This window comes from Pempheris klunzingeri, chromosome 1 (genome assembly GCF_042242105.1).
Source record: "Pempheris klunzingeri isolate RE-2024b chromosome 1, fPemKlu1.hap1, whole genome shotgun sequence".
NCBI lineage: Eukaryota > Metazoa > Chordata > Actinopteri > Acropomatiformes > Pempheridae > Pempheris > Pempheris klunzingeri.
The window spans coordinates 5,877,084-5,895,632 of record NC_092012.1 but is presented as its reverse complement, the minus strand read 5'-3'; the positions used below and the strand labels follow the sequence as shown (position 1 = coordinate 5,895,632).

The 18,549-nt window shown below is 38.7% G+C and overlaps 1 protein-coding gene across 1 annotated transcript in view; it reads right to left on the bottom strand.

The window, feature by feature from the left end:
- luzp2 (leucine zipper protein 2) overlaps window positions 1–18,549 on the bottom strand; it is an 88,800-nt gene that overhangs the window by 3,480 nt on the left and 66,771 nt on the right. Inside the window, exons 8-12 of the mRNA XM_070831650.1 lie at window positions 17,571–17,633; window positions 13,519–13,593; window positions 12,629–12,796; window positions 4,134–4,238; window positions 1,410–1,484 (exon numbers count right to left, since the gene is read on the bottom strand). Coding sequence (XP_070687751.1) covers window positions 1,410–1,484; window positions 4,134–4,238; window positions 12,629–12,796; window positions 13,519–13,593; window positions 17,571–17,633 — 486 coding nt within the window. The remainder of the gene's footprint in view (window positions 1–1,409; window positions 1,485–4,133; window positions 4,239–12,628; window positions 12,797–13,518; window positions 13,594–17,570; window positions 17,634–18,549) is intronic.

Sequence of the window (18,549 nt, the reverse complement as noted above, 5' to 3'; positions counted from 1 at the left end):
GCCTCTGGGAATGAACTGCTTTTGACTTCAATAACATGTAACATATTATGTAGAACTATTTCACTACATTAAATCTAAAACGGAATACTATTATCTTGTCCTGCTTTGAATCAGTGACACAGTCCACTGTTGTATTACATAAAAAGCAATTGTCAGACTCTCTCACTGAATTTCTTTCTGGCACAAAACAAACCAGTGGAGTCAAATCTGCCCATTTGTGGAGATCTCTATTGAAAAATTCTCGTATTCTTGTGCAAATAGTCTGGGTCTAAAAATGGATCGCTGCCACTTGGAATGCAAGACAGTTGCTCAGTTACACAGTATTGCACTGCATTGAAATGAGATGCATTGTTTTGCTGTACCATCTGCCACCGCCAAACAGGTGTGACTCAATTCAATAATATGATGAAGGAGGCAGTTATGCATAGACTTTGGCAGGGCTTTGAATATCACATACTATAGGTGACATTGGCACACTGAATATTATGTTTTAGTAGACTGTTTGCCTTCTTTTAGGAATGTCATGTAGGCGTTGTGTGTCTCTCCATCACACTGTATCATCTGCTGTGCTTTGTTTCACTTCTTTGTGTCCTATTTTGTTGCATACTGAGGTTTAGCTTATTAGTTGTTGGTCACTCTGTAGTCACACTGAGTTGGGCACATCCGTTTAGCCTTTCTTTCCATGAAGTCCTTTTAACTTGTCAGGGGTTTCAAATTTTATTAACGTGATAGTTGTGTAATGCAATATGTTATTTTCAAAATGGCTACAAATACTTTTTCAACAATCCCCATTTAAAGTAAAGTTTTTATTTATAAGACCAAAACCAGCAATGACTTGATTGATCATCAAGTTATTCCCATGTGTAGCTAAACGCTGATATATCCTATTTCTGTGTGTCATAAACCTCCAGTGTTGTCCAAAAACGTTTAATTCTCCCAGATACACGTCATAGTCGGTGCTGGAAATATTAATTCGGCACCAAATTAGTCCACAACTGAAAAATAGTCCCCAACAAATGCACTGTTTCCTCCTGTTTGAGTAACTTTTAATTCATAACTACAATGTCCAACTGCTTTAGGAAATTACTGAGCATTAAAAAAAAAAAAAAAACTTTATATCTATGACCCATTTTTCAAGATTTGTCTTTTCGTAGGAACAAATGGTCGTGTGGCTGAGAGCCACAGAAACGGTGTGAAGTCGGAAAGTATTGAGAGACTAACACAGTGTTGGTTTTGGTCTTTTCATTTGATCTATTGACGATAAGGAAAACAAAAATGACATAATCCTGTATGACACATCAATAACTGCCTGTAGGTCAAAAAAAAAAGAACAAGAATTCACTGCACCAACAAGAGTACATTTTAAAATGTCTGCATCTGTTTTCCACATAAATTCAAGTGAAGCTCACCTGCTGTGGCTCTGGTAGCTTTTTACTTTCCGGGGCCGATTCCCCCGTCTGATTTTGGAAGCAGTTGCCCCCGGCCTGTAGGAGTAGAGGTCAAAATATCTCAGTGCAGTGTAGAGAAGACATGCTGGGAAGCGTCAACTCCCCAGCCGTGTGTATTGTATGAAAACAGAGTCATATTAGTGACATTAATATGCCCTTTGGTTTGTTTACAAAAAGTTTAACTGACTTCTTCTACAAGCAAAGAGTCGCCCAAATTACCGTCACTAAACTGAATTAGGATGTTAAGTATATTTACGTGTTTACATGTTTACTGGACAAAAATGTTCTATTAGAATGCAGGTTTCTTCAATTAACAGTAAATTAATCGGCAGCAACGCTGATAATGGAATGGTTGATACTTGTTCAAGTAATACTCACTAACATTTGCTGGTTCTAGTGTAAACCTGCAGTTTTTCTCATAGTATCATAGTAAATTGAATACCATCAGGTTTTGAACTGTTAGTCGGAAAAAAAAAGCAATTCGAAGATGTCACCTTGAGTTCTCTGAACTTGAGATGGACATTTTTTTCCTGCATTTTCTGACATTTTGTAGACTAAACAATCAATCATGAAATAACCAACACAGAAAATAATCGTTAGTTGCACCCTTAAAAGATGTATCAATTTTTTACAGCATTGAACATGTGGCTATAAGCAATGCCAGTCATTTCCCTGCTGTGATAAACTGTGATAAGCCATTTTGAGCTCATCAATCAATCAATCAATCACTCAAAGTTCATTTATATAGCCCTTTACAACAGCCCAAAGGGTGACCAAAGTGCTTCACAGTGAAAAATATAAGAATAACTCATGGTAATAATTTGTCTCTCATAACATAGCTGGACAGGATGAACACTAAACATTGTTACTAAAAAGTCTGTTAATTACTCCTCTCTGGTCTGATCTTAAATCTCGTAAATTGTGAATGACTTGCCTGAAGCACCTGATGCACACGAGAACAAGTGGTATGAAGCCACTTGCAGGACGAAGGTGAACGCCGTATCACTGTGAGACAACCTCTAGCCTAATGCATTTTGTATGAAATATACAATTCAAACTGTTAAGTCTGTCTATGAAAAGCAAATAATTCGTTGGGCTGCTGCAAACCTATCACATTTCATTTTCAAACCGAAACACGGGCTGTAAGCTATCCCTGCTGTCTCTCCTCATTTCCCACCAGCCCACGGGGAGAGAAGGACAGGGGGAGACGTGGCGGTGTTCACGAGCAAACACAATATGTGATTCTCTGTTTCAAATATGTCTCCTCTTATCTGTATCAGAATGTTTCACCCTCTCGCTGCAGGATTTTTACAACTCTGCAAAAATTATATAATCAATTATGGGATACCAGTGAACATTGTTTTTGGCATGATTTCATTATAGAACAATCTCTCTGACATGGTTTCCACAGAGGGTAATTTCCTCTCTGGGTGGCATCCCTCCGTACTCCCCTGTCTCCAGTGGTCTATCAACTCATATCTGTAATAGTTCTTGATAGCCACTTGTCAGAAATCCTTATGGACCCTGTTCACTCCCTCTACTTTCTTCAAATCCTCTTGGTTTTGACAAGGTTGGAGATACTCATTCTAACTCTCCCTGATAACTGACTGCTCACAGTTGCCTGGATCTTAGAGAAGCAAGTATGTTACTATAAAGAACCAAAGTCCTCCACAGAAAGTCTGAATTGGAGAGGTCAGCAACTGCTTCTTTTCCCTCTCCCCCTTTCCTACCTTAATAACTGCTTTCACAGCCAGCGAGGCACTCGACTCCCTCAAATGTTCCAATGAAGATCCTCAGTGTAAAACTGTGTTTGCACCGGGTAAGTGCATTTCTGAGAGAGAAGCTCTGTGAATTGAGTGTGAATGGGCACATTTTATTTTTTATCACGAAGTTGGTACTTGCTAGTGTTTGGTAATTGCCTTTAATAATATTGCCAATTTTCTGTTGAATGACTAATCAATGAATAATATCAGTGCTAAAGCGCTATCAAAGTGTAAACACATGACAAGAACAATGCACTTCATTATTTTCTTCATTATGAGGGCTATGTGCAAAAGAAATGCTATGGTAAGCGCACATTAATCTCCGCAACTTGTCTTGTGTCAGGGCTCTAATTTACTGTGATAAATTAAACAAAAATAGCAAATATTTGTGTAAACAGTGAATATTTACCATCCTTGCTAGAAGAGATGTCTTAAACAAGCAATAATCAATAGTTAATTATTTTGATGTTTAATGTAATTTGTCTTCATGTAAGATCGTTTGTTTGTTTTAACCAACAGTCTAAACCTCAACAAGATTCATCTTAAAATGATGTAAAAAAGAACTAAGCAGCAAATCCCATTATTTGAGAAACTTGAAATGGGAAATGTTTTGCATTTTTTCTTCATCAGTGACTCGATTAGTTGAATATCAAGACTAATCACTTTGACACTAGAGACGGATCTAAATAATAACTTTAAAACTAAAACCAGATAAAAACTGTTAACTTAAGACTGTATCATCAAGCTGTTGTTGTTGTTGAGTTTGACAATTAATGAACCTAATGAAGATGCATGAAGTAAAAGTAGCTTGTTTGATTTCTGATGAGGGACTTCAGAATGAATTCTATGACCAGATGAACCTCGTGGATACGAGCCCTCAGGTCACACAGGCCATTACAGTTTAATTACTCCAAAGGCCCACCTTTTCCATCTGGCATTCTTTAACTCCGCCACTGTCTCTCCTCATTACTCCGATGTTCATGGGTGATTTACTGGCTGTGACAATTCTCTGAACTTTAGAGATATCCTGTAGAGAAAAAAAACATTTCAGTTTGGGATTAAAAATAAAAGTAAACAGTTCTGAGTCAAATGTTCATAACTGATTAATTTATAGTTGTTCATTTAAACTAATTCAGTTTATTTATTTGTTGTGAATAAATTATGGCTGGAATGACTATTTCATAACAGGCAGCAGGAAGGGCAAAAAGGAACAGGGTGCTGACAAACTAAAAAGAGAATTATTGAAATACTAAGGCTTGAAAGTAATATTCAACCATCACATAACCAGTATAAAGATCAAAAACTTTTCTTAGTAATTAATTCATTTTGCACAAATACTTTTTCAATTTGAACTACTGCAGCTAGAAGCCAGACTCCCTATCCATACCACCACACCAGATGTTTCTAATGTAGGCTTAAAATAAGTCAAACAATTCTCATCTAAAACTAAATACTACTATTAAAATAAGATTTATGTCATGTCATTTATATTGAATCAAAAGCCTACAGTCATACTACGGCTGGCTTTGTAACATCAGCATGTTAACATGCTCACAAAGACAATACGAACAAGATGATATCAATGTTTGACTATTCTCTTGATGATGTCGGTAGATGGAAAGTCAGACCATCATTGCCGCCCTAAAAATGTATTTCCTTCATATAAACTGTAACAATGTGCCTTCAAAGTCAGATATTGAATTTGAAACCTGTGTTTTGTTCCATGTTATGAGACACTGATATTGTTTAAATATGGGCATTATCAAAATTTCCTTTAGGTTGTCACTAAGGGAACATTCTGTATGCACATTTAGTAAATGTTAGGCAGGTATTAAAAACAGAAAAGTAACTAGATTCAGTCATCTTTGTGGTGTTTACATAAAATGTAAATGCAGTTGTTTGCCAATAGAGGTCTGAGGTCCCAGGTGTTGGACTGTCAAACCAGCATGCAATTATTGTCTTTATAAACATACACAGACCAGTGAAAAGCAAGCATAATTCTGGGAGGTAGAATTGGGATTTACTACTATGTGAGCTGCATATGATGGACAATGGTGCTTTAGTGAAGTCGCCCACTGCAAAAACAGCCGTAGCAACCTGGAGATAGTGGGAGCAAAACAAGATGGACAGCCAGAGATGAAAAGGTTCTCTCTGGAGGTAGTGCAGCAGTCTATATCATCACTACCTAAAATGATGTCTGTATGAAAAAACATGACTCTTCAAGGTTCATGTGCTTTAAAACAGTGGATTAAGAAGAAGAAATGCTCTATTCAGTGGGGGGCAGACATAGTAAATAAAAACTATAGATTTCTGGAGGGTTGCACATACATCATCATTCAACTACTGATGAGTAACGCTATGGCTGCAATTCTGCATTTCTCCCAGAGATTCTTAAAGAAAAAAAAGCAATAAAGAAGATATAGTGTAGCTTAGCATAGTTTAGCATAAACACCATGACCACTGCTGGAGTCACAGATAAAGGAGAAACTAAAGAATTGTAAAATCTTCCTGCTTCCCGGAAGTCACTAGAAGTGGCAACATTTTGCCTTCATCATTAGATATGTAAACAGGGAATGTCATTGACAGAAAAATGATTATTATCCATGGGGTCTCTATTAGAATACAAGACATGCAGTCGTATATTCTGTATATGTCAGTTATTGTGTTGTTATTATATACAGTCAAAGCTATTTTTCAGAGACCTTGATAGTCAAATAAAAAGGCATCGTTGAGCATGGCATTGTTCCACCCCCTACCCTTCCCAGCCTATAAATGCTAACAAACATCCATAATGATTTGGTCTTAAAATTTTATGTCTATATTCTCTATCTACATTATGTACACAATGGATGTTAGATGTGTTAAAAAATTGGCATCAATAGCTCTCAGGTGCATAAAAGCTAGTGGATATTCTTTGCCCGCAGGCTCCCTGATGGTGCAGGTAAGACTAATTTCAATAGTAATGTGGTTGAAAATGCGTTATAATAAGGGCCCCGAGTACAGCAAGTGCCTTCGTCTTGACCCTGTTGTAAAGGGAATGTTGACGTGATTTAGGCACAGCTCAAGGTCCTCACCTGTGAGGAACCAGTGAGGTACAAACTACTCACTATGCCATGAACAGGATATTGAAATGTCAGCTACTAGTGTTTGGAACAATCTATACAAGCTAACTGTACTGCTCATCTATAAGCCAGTGGCTCGCATAGGCATTGGGGACAAAATTCAATGCTAGAAAGGCCATCTGTCAGTTGACATGTGTTCTGAAATATCTCGACATTTAAAAGCAATGCAGAAAGTGTACATCCTGGACTTTTCCTACAATAACCTATTTTTTTAGACTAGTTTATCATACGTTTTCATTTTCATTTCACAAAACACCTTTTATTGGGCAAGCTGTTTTTAAAAGTTTCCAGGCACAATGATTTTTAAATAATTCAATAGTATAACACAAAAGCAATAGAGGAAATTATGCTGGGTGCATATACTGTATTTTCCCAGCTGTCTACCACACATTCTATAGTAAGTACCAAACAGTAAAAGAAAAACTGAGTTTATACAGAAGATTTTTCTCCGAAAGTAACCCGGTCTGTCTTCTACAGCTAGTTTTCTGCGCAAGGTTAGTGCACAGTACCTTCCTTAACTGGGTCAAAAGTGGTCTCACGAGAGCATAAAGCAAGTTGGTTGCAAGACGAACACAAGCAGTCTTGACCTGTCACTGTCAAACTCCATTCTTATTTTGTCAGCTGAAACAACATCTTTTTAGGCAGGTTCAGTGAAAATGCCTTTACTTGTGGAAGTGACCGCTTTTGGGCGGACATTTCATGCATTATTTCTTAACTTTTGACAGCATCCATCAGAATCTGCAGAATTTTACAGAAAAGCATTGGAACAAAGCAAGGCATTTTACATGCTGTTCGGTCTCCATAAGACCAGTTATCCTCCAGTAGAAAGTTAATAAAGTGCTTAAACTGACAACATTTATTACCAGCAAATGTGCTGTTTAATTTATGAAAGGAAAAAAATGGGGATATATTCAATAAGAAAGGGTTCATTTGACTAATGAACAAACTGAAAGTTTAATATCTAATTAGAATTTTTTTTAAAAAGAGCTTCGTTAGAAACCCTTACTTGGTCTTCTTGGCAGGGTTTCTTGCATTTGTTGCATGTCATAAATGATATTCTAACATCCAAATTCAGCTGATAAATATCTTGAATCTACTTTTTTTTTTTTGAACACCTACCACCACCTACTTGCATCTAAGAGATGAATATCCTTTCGATTTATATGGACAAGAAAACAATCATAAAAGTAAATAGTAAGCGCTGAGAACAGGGCAATGAAATGCCTGATTTCTCCTCCGGCACAGTGCTTTGAGCTTCCAAGACATACTCTGATGAAAATTGCATGCCATCGGACCACAACACTTGGCTCTCTCCCAGAGACTGTTAAATATGAAGCAACTTCCACTCCAATCTTGCTGATCTCTGCATCCTTGCACTAATGAATCTTTCACCAGCAAGGAAAGCTGTGTGTGTGTGTGTGTGTGTGTGTGAGAGGGAGTGAGAGAGAGAGTGAGAGAGAGAGGTCTGGGAGAGTCCTATCTGTAGCGTCTACCAGAGCTTAAGGCCCATTATGTTAACTCAAACTATGAGCAAAAAGCCTAAAGTGGTGTCAGTGAGTGCTTGAACAAACATTCCTGCACTTACCCGCTTTGGATTTCAAAAACACAAAGCTGATTTTAGTCCAAGTGTGCTCAGGAAAATCAAATGTATGTTTCATCACTCAGTTAGTGGATAAAGGCTTCCTGGAAATGTTAAAAGCTGTGGAGCGTTTTTTGTTATGCCTCTGCGCTGGATGTTATCACGTTGTTCGTCCATCCTTCCCATTCTTTTAAATGTGGTATAACAGAAAGAGCTTGAGGGAATTTTCTTCAAATTTGGCACAGAGATCCACTTGGGCTCAGGGATGAATTGACCTATTCATTGAGATCACTGAAATTGGTGATCAAATGTCACTGTGACCTCACAAAGCACATTTTTGGCCATAACTCAATAATTAATAATAGGTAATTATGAATATATAAAATTTCACCCAAATATCTAATTAGATACAATGAAGGTTAAAGGTCAACTTGACTGTAACATCATAATGTTGTGTCAAAATACTTCTCTGGACGTTATTCAATACCATAACAGAAGGGGAGATTGTGAGCACTGCCTGCTGTCATGGCTATAACTTTGGGTTCTGTCAAAATCAGCTTTATTAGCTAAGCGTGTGATCACATACAAAGAATTTCACTGTTCTGTTGTTACTCTCAATGAACTTGCTCACTAATAGACATACAGCAGAAAAAGAACCGCAAAGCTTAACAAAATCAAGTCAATTTAATTTATATATCCCTATATCATAGATCTATATGATACATACATACCTACATTATCTATACAGCAAATTACATCTTCTATCCTCAGACCCTCCGCTTGAATGTGGACCAATTCCGACAAAGTCTTCTCTAAATATGAGTCTGAACAGACGTGGATGTAAACTGCAACTTGACTAGTTGGCAGAGGCATACAACTGAGAGACTGTAATTCTAGTTTCGTCCTACAGTCGTGTTGGTGCCATTCTACCCTGTTGTTTGCAATTACTGCCCTTTGATCACCAACAATAATTAACATATGATTAGCCATGCATTTTCAGAAGTATTAGCATCTCTAAATAAATGCATTCAGCTACAATTCACTTATACTAACATGTCGGGTTTAAAACCACACAGCTGAAACTAGGATAAAGGATGTAATAACACTCCTTAGGTCTTTCATGCTGTTAATGAGCATAATGAGGAACATAACAGTAGTTATCAATGAATAAAGTTCTTGACATTTGCCTCTCTATCCGTGTATTATTACCTAACTTCTCAGCTGCGGGCTGTTTGACTCCTTTATGCTCAGTAAGTGCTATTATGTGTTGTTTTTTTTTACTACTTAATTTGAGATAAATTTGGCAGTGATTTAAATGAGATCTAACCCACCTCCACATGCACAGGCAGAGTGGACAGATGGAGCACCCCAGTAATCTTTACAGTGAGGGCGCGCTCAGATTTATCAGACAGCCCGTCAAAGTGTACAGCGGCTACAGGAGATAATGGAGCTAGCAACTGCTCGCAAGTGGAGTGCTGCTATTTGTATGCTAATGAAGTGGGAAGTATAAACTTCATTAGCATAAAAAAAATCTACCCACACCTTCCTTGAGTTTCCTTTACTTGTCTTTTCTTTTCTGAGATGCTCATTTTGCCCACATGCTTGCATTTATTTGGCTCACAGTAATGAAAGCGAGATGACAGGGAAAATACACACTTGTTATGATGGGATCATCCTGTTGTACTGAAAACACCAAAACTAGTTAAAATGTGGACAGAATGTGTCAATTACAGAATATTGTTTCGTATGACACCACTGCATAGGGACAGTGGTGACATTTGTGGTACTGAAGCATGATAAGAAATAAAGAAAGCTAAAAAGAAATTCTCTAAGTGGCATGTCAAATCTAGGCACCCACAAAAGAGACAGAGTAAATTGTGACTGCTTTGAGGAGAGAAAAGCCTCTTAAAGACAGAATTGCTCACCAGGATCATGGCAGATAAGGCGCCACTGTGCTGTGGCCGACATGATGATTTCAAAGTGACTGCAGCGACTGCTTTTCAGAAATCAGAACTAACCTAGACTCTGATTGAGGTTGACGTGACTGCCTGCTAGAGGGGAAAAATAACGGTAGGTACCATGAAGTATATTTTCAAGAAACAGAAGTGATGTGTATATTCTGCAGCTTTACAGGTCTATTTTCTTGAGGTCTGTAGAGTCACAGACATACTTGTAGACATGTAGTTTTGAATCAGTCAGTATTGGTTACTTTTGGAAGAACAAAAAGGTATTGACTGGGTGAAAACTTTGACATGTCATAAGTCCTAAAATGTCAAACTAGCAAAACAAGAAGCACTATCTACACTGAAGGCATAATCCTATTTTTACAATGAATCCTCTTCGCAGTCACCTTTTTTTACTCCTAAAAGGGATTAAATCCTGAGCCCTTGGTTGAGTCAGATGTGACCTTGACTTTGAGAGGCTCCAAACAAAGACTGTCACATGCAGTTAATAATTTCATGGAGAACAATTTTAAGTCCAATATACCAAAACTCAATGCCCTAAAGTAATTGGGCTTTACTACCAAAGCTACAGCACCATAGAATATAAAGACTGACATAAATTACTTCGACTGCTGCTTGATTTAGACATGTTATTATTCTGAACAACCCCTCGAATCGTGTTTGCCCAACTGTTATATTTGGTTGTAATTATTTCCTGGGCTATTCCTCTCTGGAGAGTGATACTCAGGGCATCAGATTGACAAATAGCCACTTGAAAAGGAGGTAATAATCGGCTAACACTTAAATTCATATCACAGACAGTGCATTATGTACGCTCTGATGTGTGGTGAGGTGAATATTTTGGCACCAAGTTATATTCCATGATGATACCAAGCTATGAGTTAAAGTGTGAAATGAATTTCAATTTGAAAATGTTTACACAGAGAGCAGAGAAAAAAAAACAGCAGCTTGCTTTATCTTATCTTGAAAGGCAGAAAAAACTTATACTCCACCATTACAGAAGCAAATCCCAATTCCAACTTGCTTTCCATTTCCACTTTACAAAACAAACTTATCTTATTTTCAGCCTAAGACATTGTAACTGCTGTGTATAAACTGAGGTCACTGACAATCAAACTGATCAGATATTACAAGGCAAAGTCAATGTTACAGACCTTTTCATTGCAGACACGTTGACATGTCAGAGCAGGAAAACCAAAGGTATAATTAATAAGATTAATAATGGCTGCACTCCATTTCACTCTCCCTGTTCTAGGGCACTGCTGTATTGCATGCTGGCTCTCTGCCTACTGATACACTTAAATCCAACAGAGCCACTGTTAATGGTATTAATTACACCTGCACTTTGCCTGCTATGACAAGCCAAAGGGTCCGTGGTGAGCAAGGCCCATTGGTCATGCTTCTGGTAAAATCAAAGGACTGTAGAAATGCATTTTGCATTCAGCCTGCATTGTTCAATAAAGGCCAATGTGAATGAAGCTGTGTTGGAAAAAGACACTGCAATCAACAATGACATGGATCCATGGCACAAAATATGTTGCTCTGAATTTTTTAATACAGCTGCAGTAAGTATTTACAGCTAACATTGTATTTGCAGTAATGTGAGATTTTCAAGTGTGTGTGTGTGTTTCCTATTTTCAACCTCATCCTAGAGAGCCTCAATAGAGTCATGGAAAAACAAATTATGCAAATGACTTAAGCAGAGGTCATGATTTTGTTACCACAAATACACGAAAAAATGACTAAAAGGCTGCATTGTTTGTAAATGTGCTCGTGTAAGAAATGTGCTGCTCATTGTGTTTTTTTCTTTTTTTATTAGATAGTGAATAAGAGTGCCAACTTGATTGACTGAAGCTAATTATTTGCTTGCCAATATATATGAAAGGAATAGAAAAGAGAGATTGTTTTTTAACTTTGGATGAATCACTGTGCTTTCAATGGTTTGAGCAATTTTAAAGGTCCCATATTATGGACAATGCACTTTTTACTATCTTTTAAATACTAATCCGTGTCCTTAGGGTGCCTATCTGAGAAAAGACTGCCCTCTCTCTTTTGCTCCTGCTCCATCTTTTAGTTAATGTGTGTGAAAACCTTCAGTTTAGATTTGGCTCCCTTTATGATCTGTTGATCGTGTGACCTCCTACAGCCCTTCAGCAGGCCGACTATCCCTGTCCACTGAAAACCTCCTGAATCCACTGTCCTCCATTGTTTTTTTCCTCACTAACGGCAGCTTCTGGTAACATGAAGATGTCGATGATGAGAGCGGAGCAGCAGATCGTTATGTTCTTCTAAAACAGAGTGTTCAGACAGAGGCTGAAAACAGCTGCAGCAGCCATGTCTGCTCTGAGAATAATATATAATGTGTAACTGTGAAAACCTGTTCTAGTTGGATCTCCAAATACAAGTATGAACTTAAAAATGAGCAGAATATGGAACCTTTAAAAACTTTTCAGTGTGTTTACAACGTTTATTTACTTCATAATAAAGTATATAAACACTTCACATTGTATAAATGCTGGGTATAAAGCTCGTCTTTGTGATATCTTTAGAAAGGACATATGATGGTCTTACAACATACTGAAGTGTTAGTTCAAGGACACTAGGACCTCATCTCCAGTAGATATATGGTAGACTGAGCGTATCACTTGACCAGTTCATTGAATGTAAAAAGGTTGTATTTTTACAACAACCCAGGCTTTCTTTTGGATAAACATTAAATTAGAACGGGAACTGAGGTGGAATTGTGAATTACCTTGGCATGTGGCTGCTGAAAGGTGACTCTGGAGCTGTTGATGAGTGATGAGTATCTGAACAGGTGGGTGGGGGAGGTGGGGAATCTGTGACTGCTGCTGGGCTGGTTGTGCAGGACAGCTGAGAAGCAGATGTGAACTGTGTCCTTCAGCGCCTTCATCTGAGACTCCTGTCCCCAAACAAGATTACACACAAGAAGATTTCTGAATCCCGTCTTCCATCCATCCACATGAGAAATTTATTTAAGCATTAAAGTCATGGGAGGCCATGCTTTAAAGTGACTTTAGAACAGGCATCGTTAGGCAAGACATGAAGCGGAACTCACCAGGGTGATAAAAAAGAAGGAATGCTCAAAAGATCGTTTACTTTTAATCAATAATAATAATGGACAGAATGATTGGTTTAATTATTTTACAGCAGCCTCTGATGTCAATTTTTCAGAGCTGAACATCAGAATTACCCGTTTTCTTAATCAGCATCTTTCTCCCCAAGCATTTTTAACTCATCTAACTGTCCCCCAGTGACAGTATGTCAATAATTAGATATTAAAATAACATCATTCCTCATATTTCAAAGTGGCTGCATGTTTTCAAACTGCTGACGCTAAATATTTTGAAAATACATCCTCAGTAATGAGAAAAAATTTCTATGAACTTTTTTGGGGGGTTATTTTACCTTTATGATTAACCTCCATCCTCTAAATACCACTCTGTAAGACAGGGATTCATACAGACTACTTTTGCTACACATACCTTACTCATTAAATAATTTAGATGCCATTTCTCTACTGCAGGGTTTGAATGGACCACATGAGAGAAATAAGATTTGTCAAACATTATACATACTACAAATACAAATCATTACTCATTGGTGATTTCCCCCATTTTTCACCTTATCCAGTGCAGTCTTTTCCAGTTCTTCCTTGGCTATGGTCAACTTGTGCTCCAAGTCCATTAGCTGCTGCCCCTGTAGAGAGATGGAAGTTTTGAATCAGCTGAGCTCTCTTTGTTCATACAAACAAAGCATTTTTCCATCCCCACCTTGTCTCCCCAGGCCCATCAATAACACAAATCTATAGCACAAACGATTGAGATTCCTCTTTATTATTTTGCAGATTATCACTTTTGTCCTGACTTTTTCAAATCTGTATTATGACACCTCGCACACACTCTCTCTCTCTCACACACACACACACACACATTGATCGAGCAGTAATCTTCATGTAAATTATATACTTTCAGCACTCAATGAATCCCTCATGTCTTTAGCAGGAAAGTACTGGGATCTCATAAACCTTAATGATAGCTGCAGATACATTCGGAGTAAGATGTTAGTTCTAAAGTGCTTTGGATTCTGCGCTTCTGTATGTTCCATGGAATAGACCAGAGGTATTGTTCACTGGATGGTAAACGGAATCAGATAAGCATAAGTTAATTCAAAGCCACATTAAAAAAAGATCACATCTGTCTTTTAGAAAGAAGGTTTAATCTTGTCAGTTATAAGAGCAGACCCTCTGAAACCATCAAACCCTCTAATGAGCATCTTTGGTAGACTTAAATCCCTGAGCTGAACAACACACACAAAAAGGCTTTTTTCAGTAAATGAGCCAGTATAACTCCATGAGGATCAACTGAGTCCTCTCTGAGGAGTCTTTTATTCTTGATAAATTCATTAGCAAAAAGAAAATAAATTCGTATTGGGGTAATTTGCATGCAGTTTGTGTACAGCCGGCCTTGGTGTGGGACTTTGAGCCATGAACTTTTATTGGGTGCCTTTGACTGGCCACTCAAAATGATAAACTGCACGGGTTTACATTCTTAAACACCCAAGGTCAGCCATCCCAACAAACAGCCTCAGCAATCTCTGGAAAAAGTGTATGAAATTTCAGAGATGGGCGATGAGGCTGATTGATGGTTTTTTGGTGAGTTTTACAGGCTTAGGTGGCACCTGACATGGTGGGGACACCTGGCATGTTTGCCGATTTCACCTCATTTTCATCTCGATTTCTGCCGGCAAAGTGGTAATTTTAATGATGAACATGTCTGTCACTTTTACCACTCAAAGGGGCAACTGTAACCACGTTTAACTTTTCCCTGACAGATGACTCCTGCAGTGACAGTCAAGGACAGGGCAACATTCACCACTGTGGGGTTTCAAAGAAGCCAACAAATCCGATTTGTCTCTCAGAAGGTCTTTTTTCATTTACTACGTGTTTGGGACAATCGCACAAAGTCATTTGTAGCTGTCTGGATGTACTCAAGAGGAAATCCACAGGTAATAAAGTTTGAGGAACGGATCTTTAATCATGGACACAAAGACTTGTATCATCTTTTTCTGGCAAGTGGCAAATGAAATGCACAAGTATTCACTGATGCGCCTTTGAACAAAATTTAACATAATGGGATACTAAGGGGTACTGATAAAAAAAAAAAAAAAGATCCAGTTTCAAAGAGACTGGCAACATATTATTGGATATTTGCCATTACATTAGTCAGTGGACATTGTTATATGCTGTCACAATTGGTCAAAAGGATGAATTTAGATTTTGAAATTCGCTTCACAGTACCATTACAAAATGCTGCACTTTGAGCTGCCTGAAATGTTTCTGTATGAAAGTTTGTGTTGGGTTAAGAGGAAATAATAATAAAATAATGATCACAAAATAACACCTAGTGTTAAATTTAAGAAAGTGTAGAGTACTGAATACTCCAGGTCAGATTAGCTGACAAGCACACAGGAAAAAAATGCATGCCTGCTCATAGTTTGTCTTCTTGGGTTCTGAAGACTGTGTGTTTGTATGCACATGCGGGTGTGTAGCATTACAGTAGAGAGCCATTACATCCATTACACAGAACATCATCAGCGGATAGTCCTCTGAGGACTGCGGGCGCATGGCCACTGACCCAGAAATGCTGACTTTCAGGGTTAGTGCCTCTAAGTCTAAAGCTCCATATTTCTGTGCTGAGTCCATTATAGAGGTGTGAGGTCAGTGGGGTACTAGCCACTCTGCTAGACGAGGCATGCAACTACATCAAGCCATCATTTTTCTTTTCTGTTTTTTTTCTAAGCTGGAGGAGAAACAGCTCTAGGGGTACATTTAAAAGTGGACTGACAGAGAGAAGAAGATGTGAAGGCTTGAATGCGGCTCCTCAGCCAAAAATATTGTCTCGTAGGGAAACGCAGAGAAGGCACCCTCAGTTCTTCTGAAGGTTTTAATGTTGTGGCTGAGCAAGCGAAGGGGAACCTGCCAGTGTGTACTGTTTACAGTGATGAACTGGGACTACACAACTTGGATTCTCAGAGTTGGGTATCTTTTTAAGTTGTCCTTCAGATCTGAGGGCTGTTAATGGAAAATGATGTGGTGAGGAAAACACTGACAATGCTGGCTTATTTTCTAGTACTGCAGGTGCTATTTCTCATTTTGTGAATATGCATTTAACTACATTTTATCAACAATACCCATTTCTGTTGGACTTTCCTTTCATGGCCATACCTGTCAGTTCTAAGAAAGACTGAATGGATCCCTAGATAAAATAATTAGGTTTTGAGGTTTCCTGATTTTGTTTTGTTTCCAGTCTGGCCAGCATGCTGTGTTTTTGTGCACTGTGACATGCTGCAAAATGCAGTTTGATATGGCACAACAGCCGTCATAACCAATTCAATTGCCTCCCGGTCAAGGTGCCTTGACTGACATCCCCCCTGTGAGGTTGATGAGGTTCCTTTTCTTCAGTGACTCTTCTCTACTTCCTACTTCCCCATCCCCAGCTGGGCTTTTGATCACAGCATATGTGGAATACATATGAGTTTTCAGGAATAGCCAGAGGGATCAGTGGGGTCAGAGGGACATGATGCATTTCCCTCTGACCTTTCCATCAGGAAAAAAAAAAACACACTGACTGTCATCTTCCAAAGATGACTGTTTGTTTTTACTAGACAAATAGCATGATCAAATTAGCCTTATCCTTCTGCAGCTGCAAATCCACAACGGCCATAATGTTTTAAAGGTGCACATGAAACGTTTGGTGACATTGAGCAATAAGGTTGTGTTGGGTGAGTGACTGATGCAATTTAGAGATAACGATTTACGAGCAGTGACACCAAGCAAACAAGTCAATGCATCCATCATTCACAGGCTAGAAATAGAACAAGGAACAGGACATCCAGGGACAATATATTCAGGCATTGGGCTAGAAGCATAAAATTCAGTCTGTGAGGACTGAGTTCTTTCTATTCATTTATGTCAGACATAGCTTTATGAATGATCGGTCTGAAAGATCAAAACATACATTTAAGAAATTATATTACAGGACTATGTGGCAGAAATGTCGACTGACATTTTAACACTGCAAACAAGGGCTGAAAGGTCAGTCCATCTACCCGTAAATGCCAATAAATATTACATAACCACTCAGATTTAAGACCGTTTAGTCCTTGCAATACAAGGGGTAGTGGAGTATATACAGGTGGGCAACAATACAGAACATATTATTTTTTGCTACTGGTTATATTGTGCTTGAAAAGGACGTGTGTGAGGAGCAGACAAATTTCAGAGGCCTTATACTATGTGGTTCCCTCTGAATTGCAGCAATACATGGTGTCATTTGTAATTTGTGTCTCAAAGATTCCCATATATGACCTAATGCATAATTCTGTCTCAGCTTCATCCACCGCTGTCCACATCATTTATCCACATACCACCCATGATTGAGAAGGATGGGATAGCTCCCGCAGAGGGGAAAAAGGAGGACAGGACTTAGCAGTATGTGGACTAGGGGCTGGCCAATTGACTTTGCAGGCTGTCGACTGGGAGGGACTTTGTAATTGCAGACTGAATTAATTGGAGTACCTCCTGTGATGGGATCATCCTTTCAATGTGGCCTGAAGTACCTGTTTACCCCTGGTCTGGAGCTACTATAAAGCCACCCCCTTCAGTCCGAACTTACCTTAAAAATTAAATCCTTTTTCCCGTACCGTAGTTCTTTCAGTTGAGCCTGGATTTTTTTGGACTGCAAGGAGAAGATAAGGAAATAAGTGTTAGCTTATTCAAATAGCGAAATTGGTTTTAGATCACGTAGCAGGATTCTGCCAGCTGCAGCAGAAGACTCCTTTGTGAGTGTTCCCTGGGCAAAGCTCTGGCTTAAAGGAAGGCTCTACTGAGAGGAAGAAAATATCAAATCTCCACTTCACTGAACTGCATAGTCCACACAATGATGCAGTCATGCACTGGCTTCTTGCCCACTGTCTAAACCTGAATTCTCCCTCCCACAACACACTTTACCACCACCATCACCCACCACACACATGCAGGTTCCTACAGTAGGTTACGATGGGCTCTCATCCGTCATCCGTAAGAAGCACACACACAAACAGAGCACATCTTTACTGCCGCCCCCAAACAGACACAGTGACCAGCTCTGCCTGACATTCACTCTGCTGCTCCACATCAGTGGGCACATGGATCGCAGAGGCTGTCTCCTAGATAGCTTGATACACAGCCATCCTCAAAGCTGCTCATGATGTGAGCATGAACACTGAAAGCCTCCACATGGGAGTCAGCAGCAGTTCAGAGGGTTTCTCTCTGTGTCTTCAGCGAGGCTGGAAGATGTTTTCATTGAGGTTTTATACTGCAGGGGACTGTGAAGCCTGGCAAGACTGTAACTGTGATTAATTGGTATGCAAACAAAATAATCTTGAATGGACTTGAACTCTAGCAAAGTTGAAGTTTTACAAAAAAGATTGGTAGGTCCATGCATTATAAGTCAGTCGACAAAAGAGTTTATTGGAGCTCATATGAAAAAAAAATTGTTGAGCCTCCCTATATTGAAACTGACTGGAAAATTGATGGAAACCTGATATATCTCTTTCTTTCTACCCATCTATACATTTCTTTATATCTAGCTACTCTATAAACCTCTCTTGCTC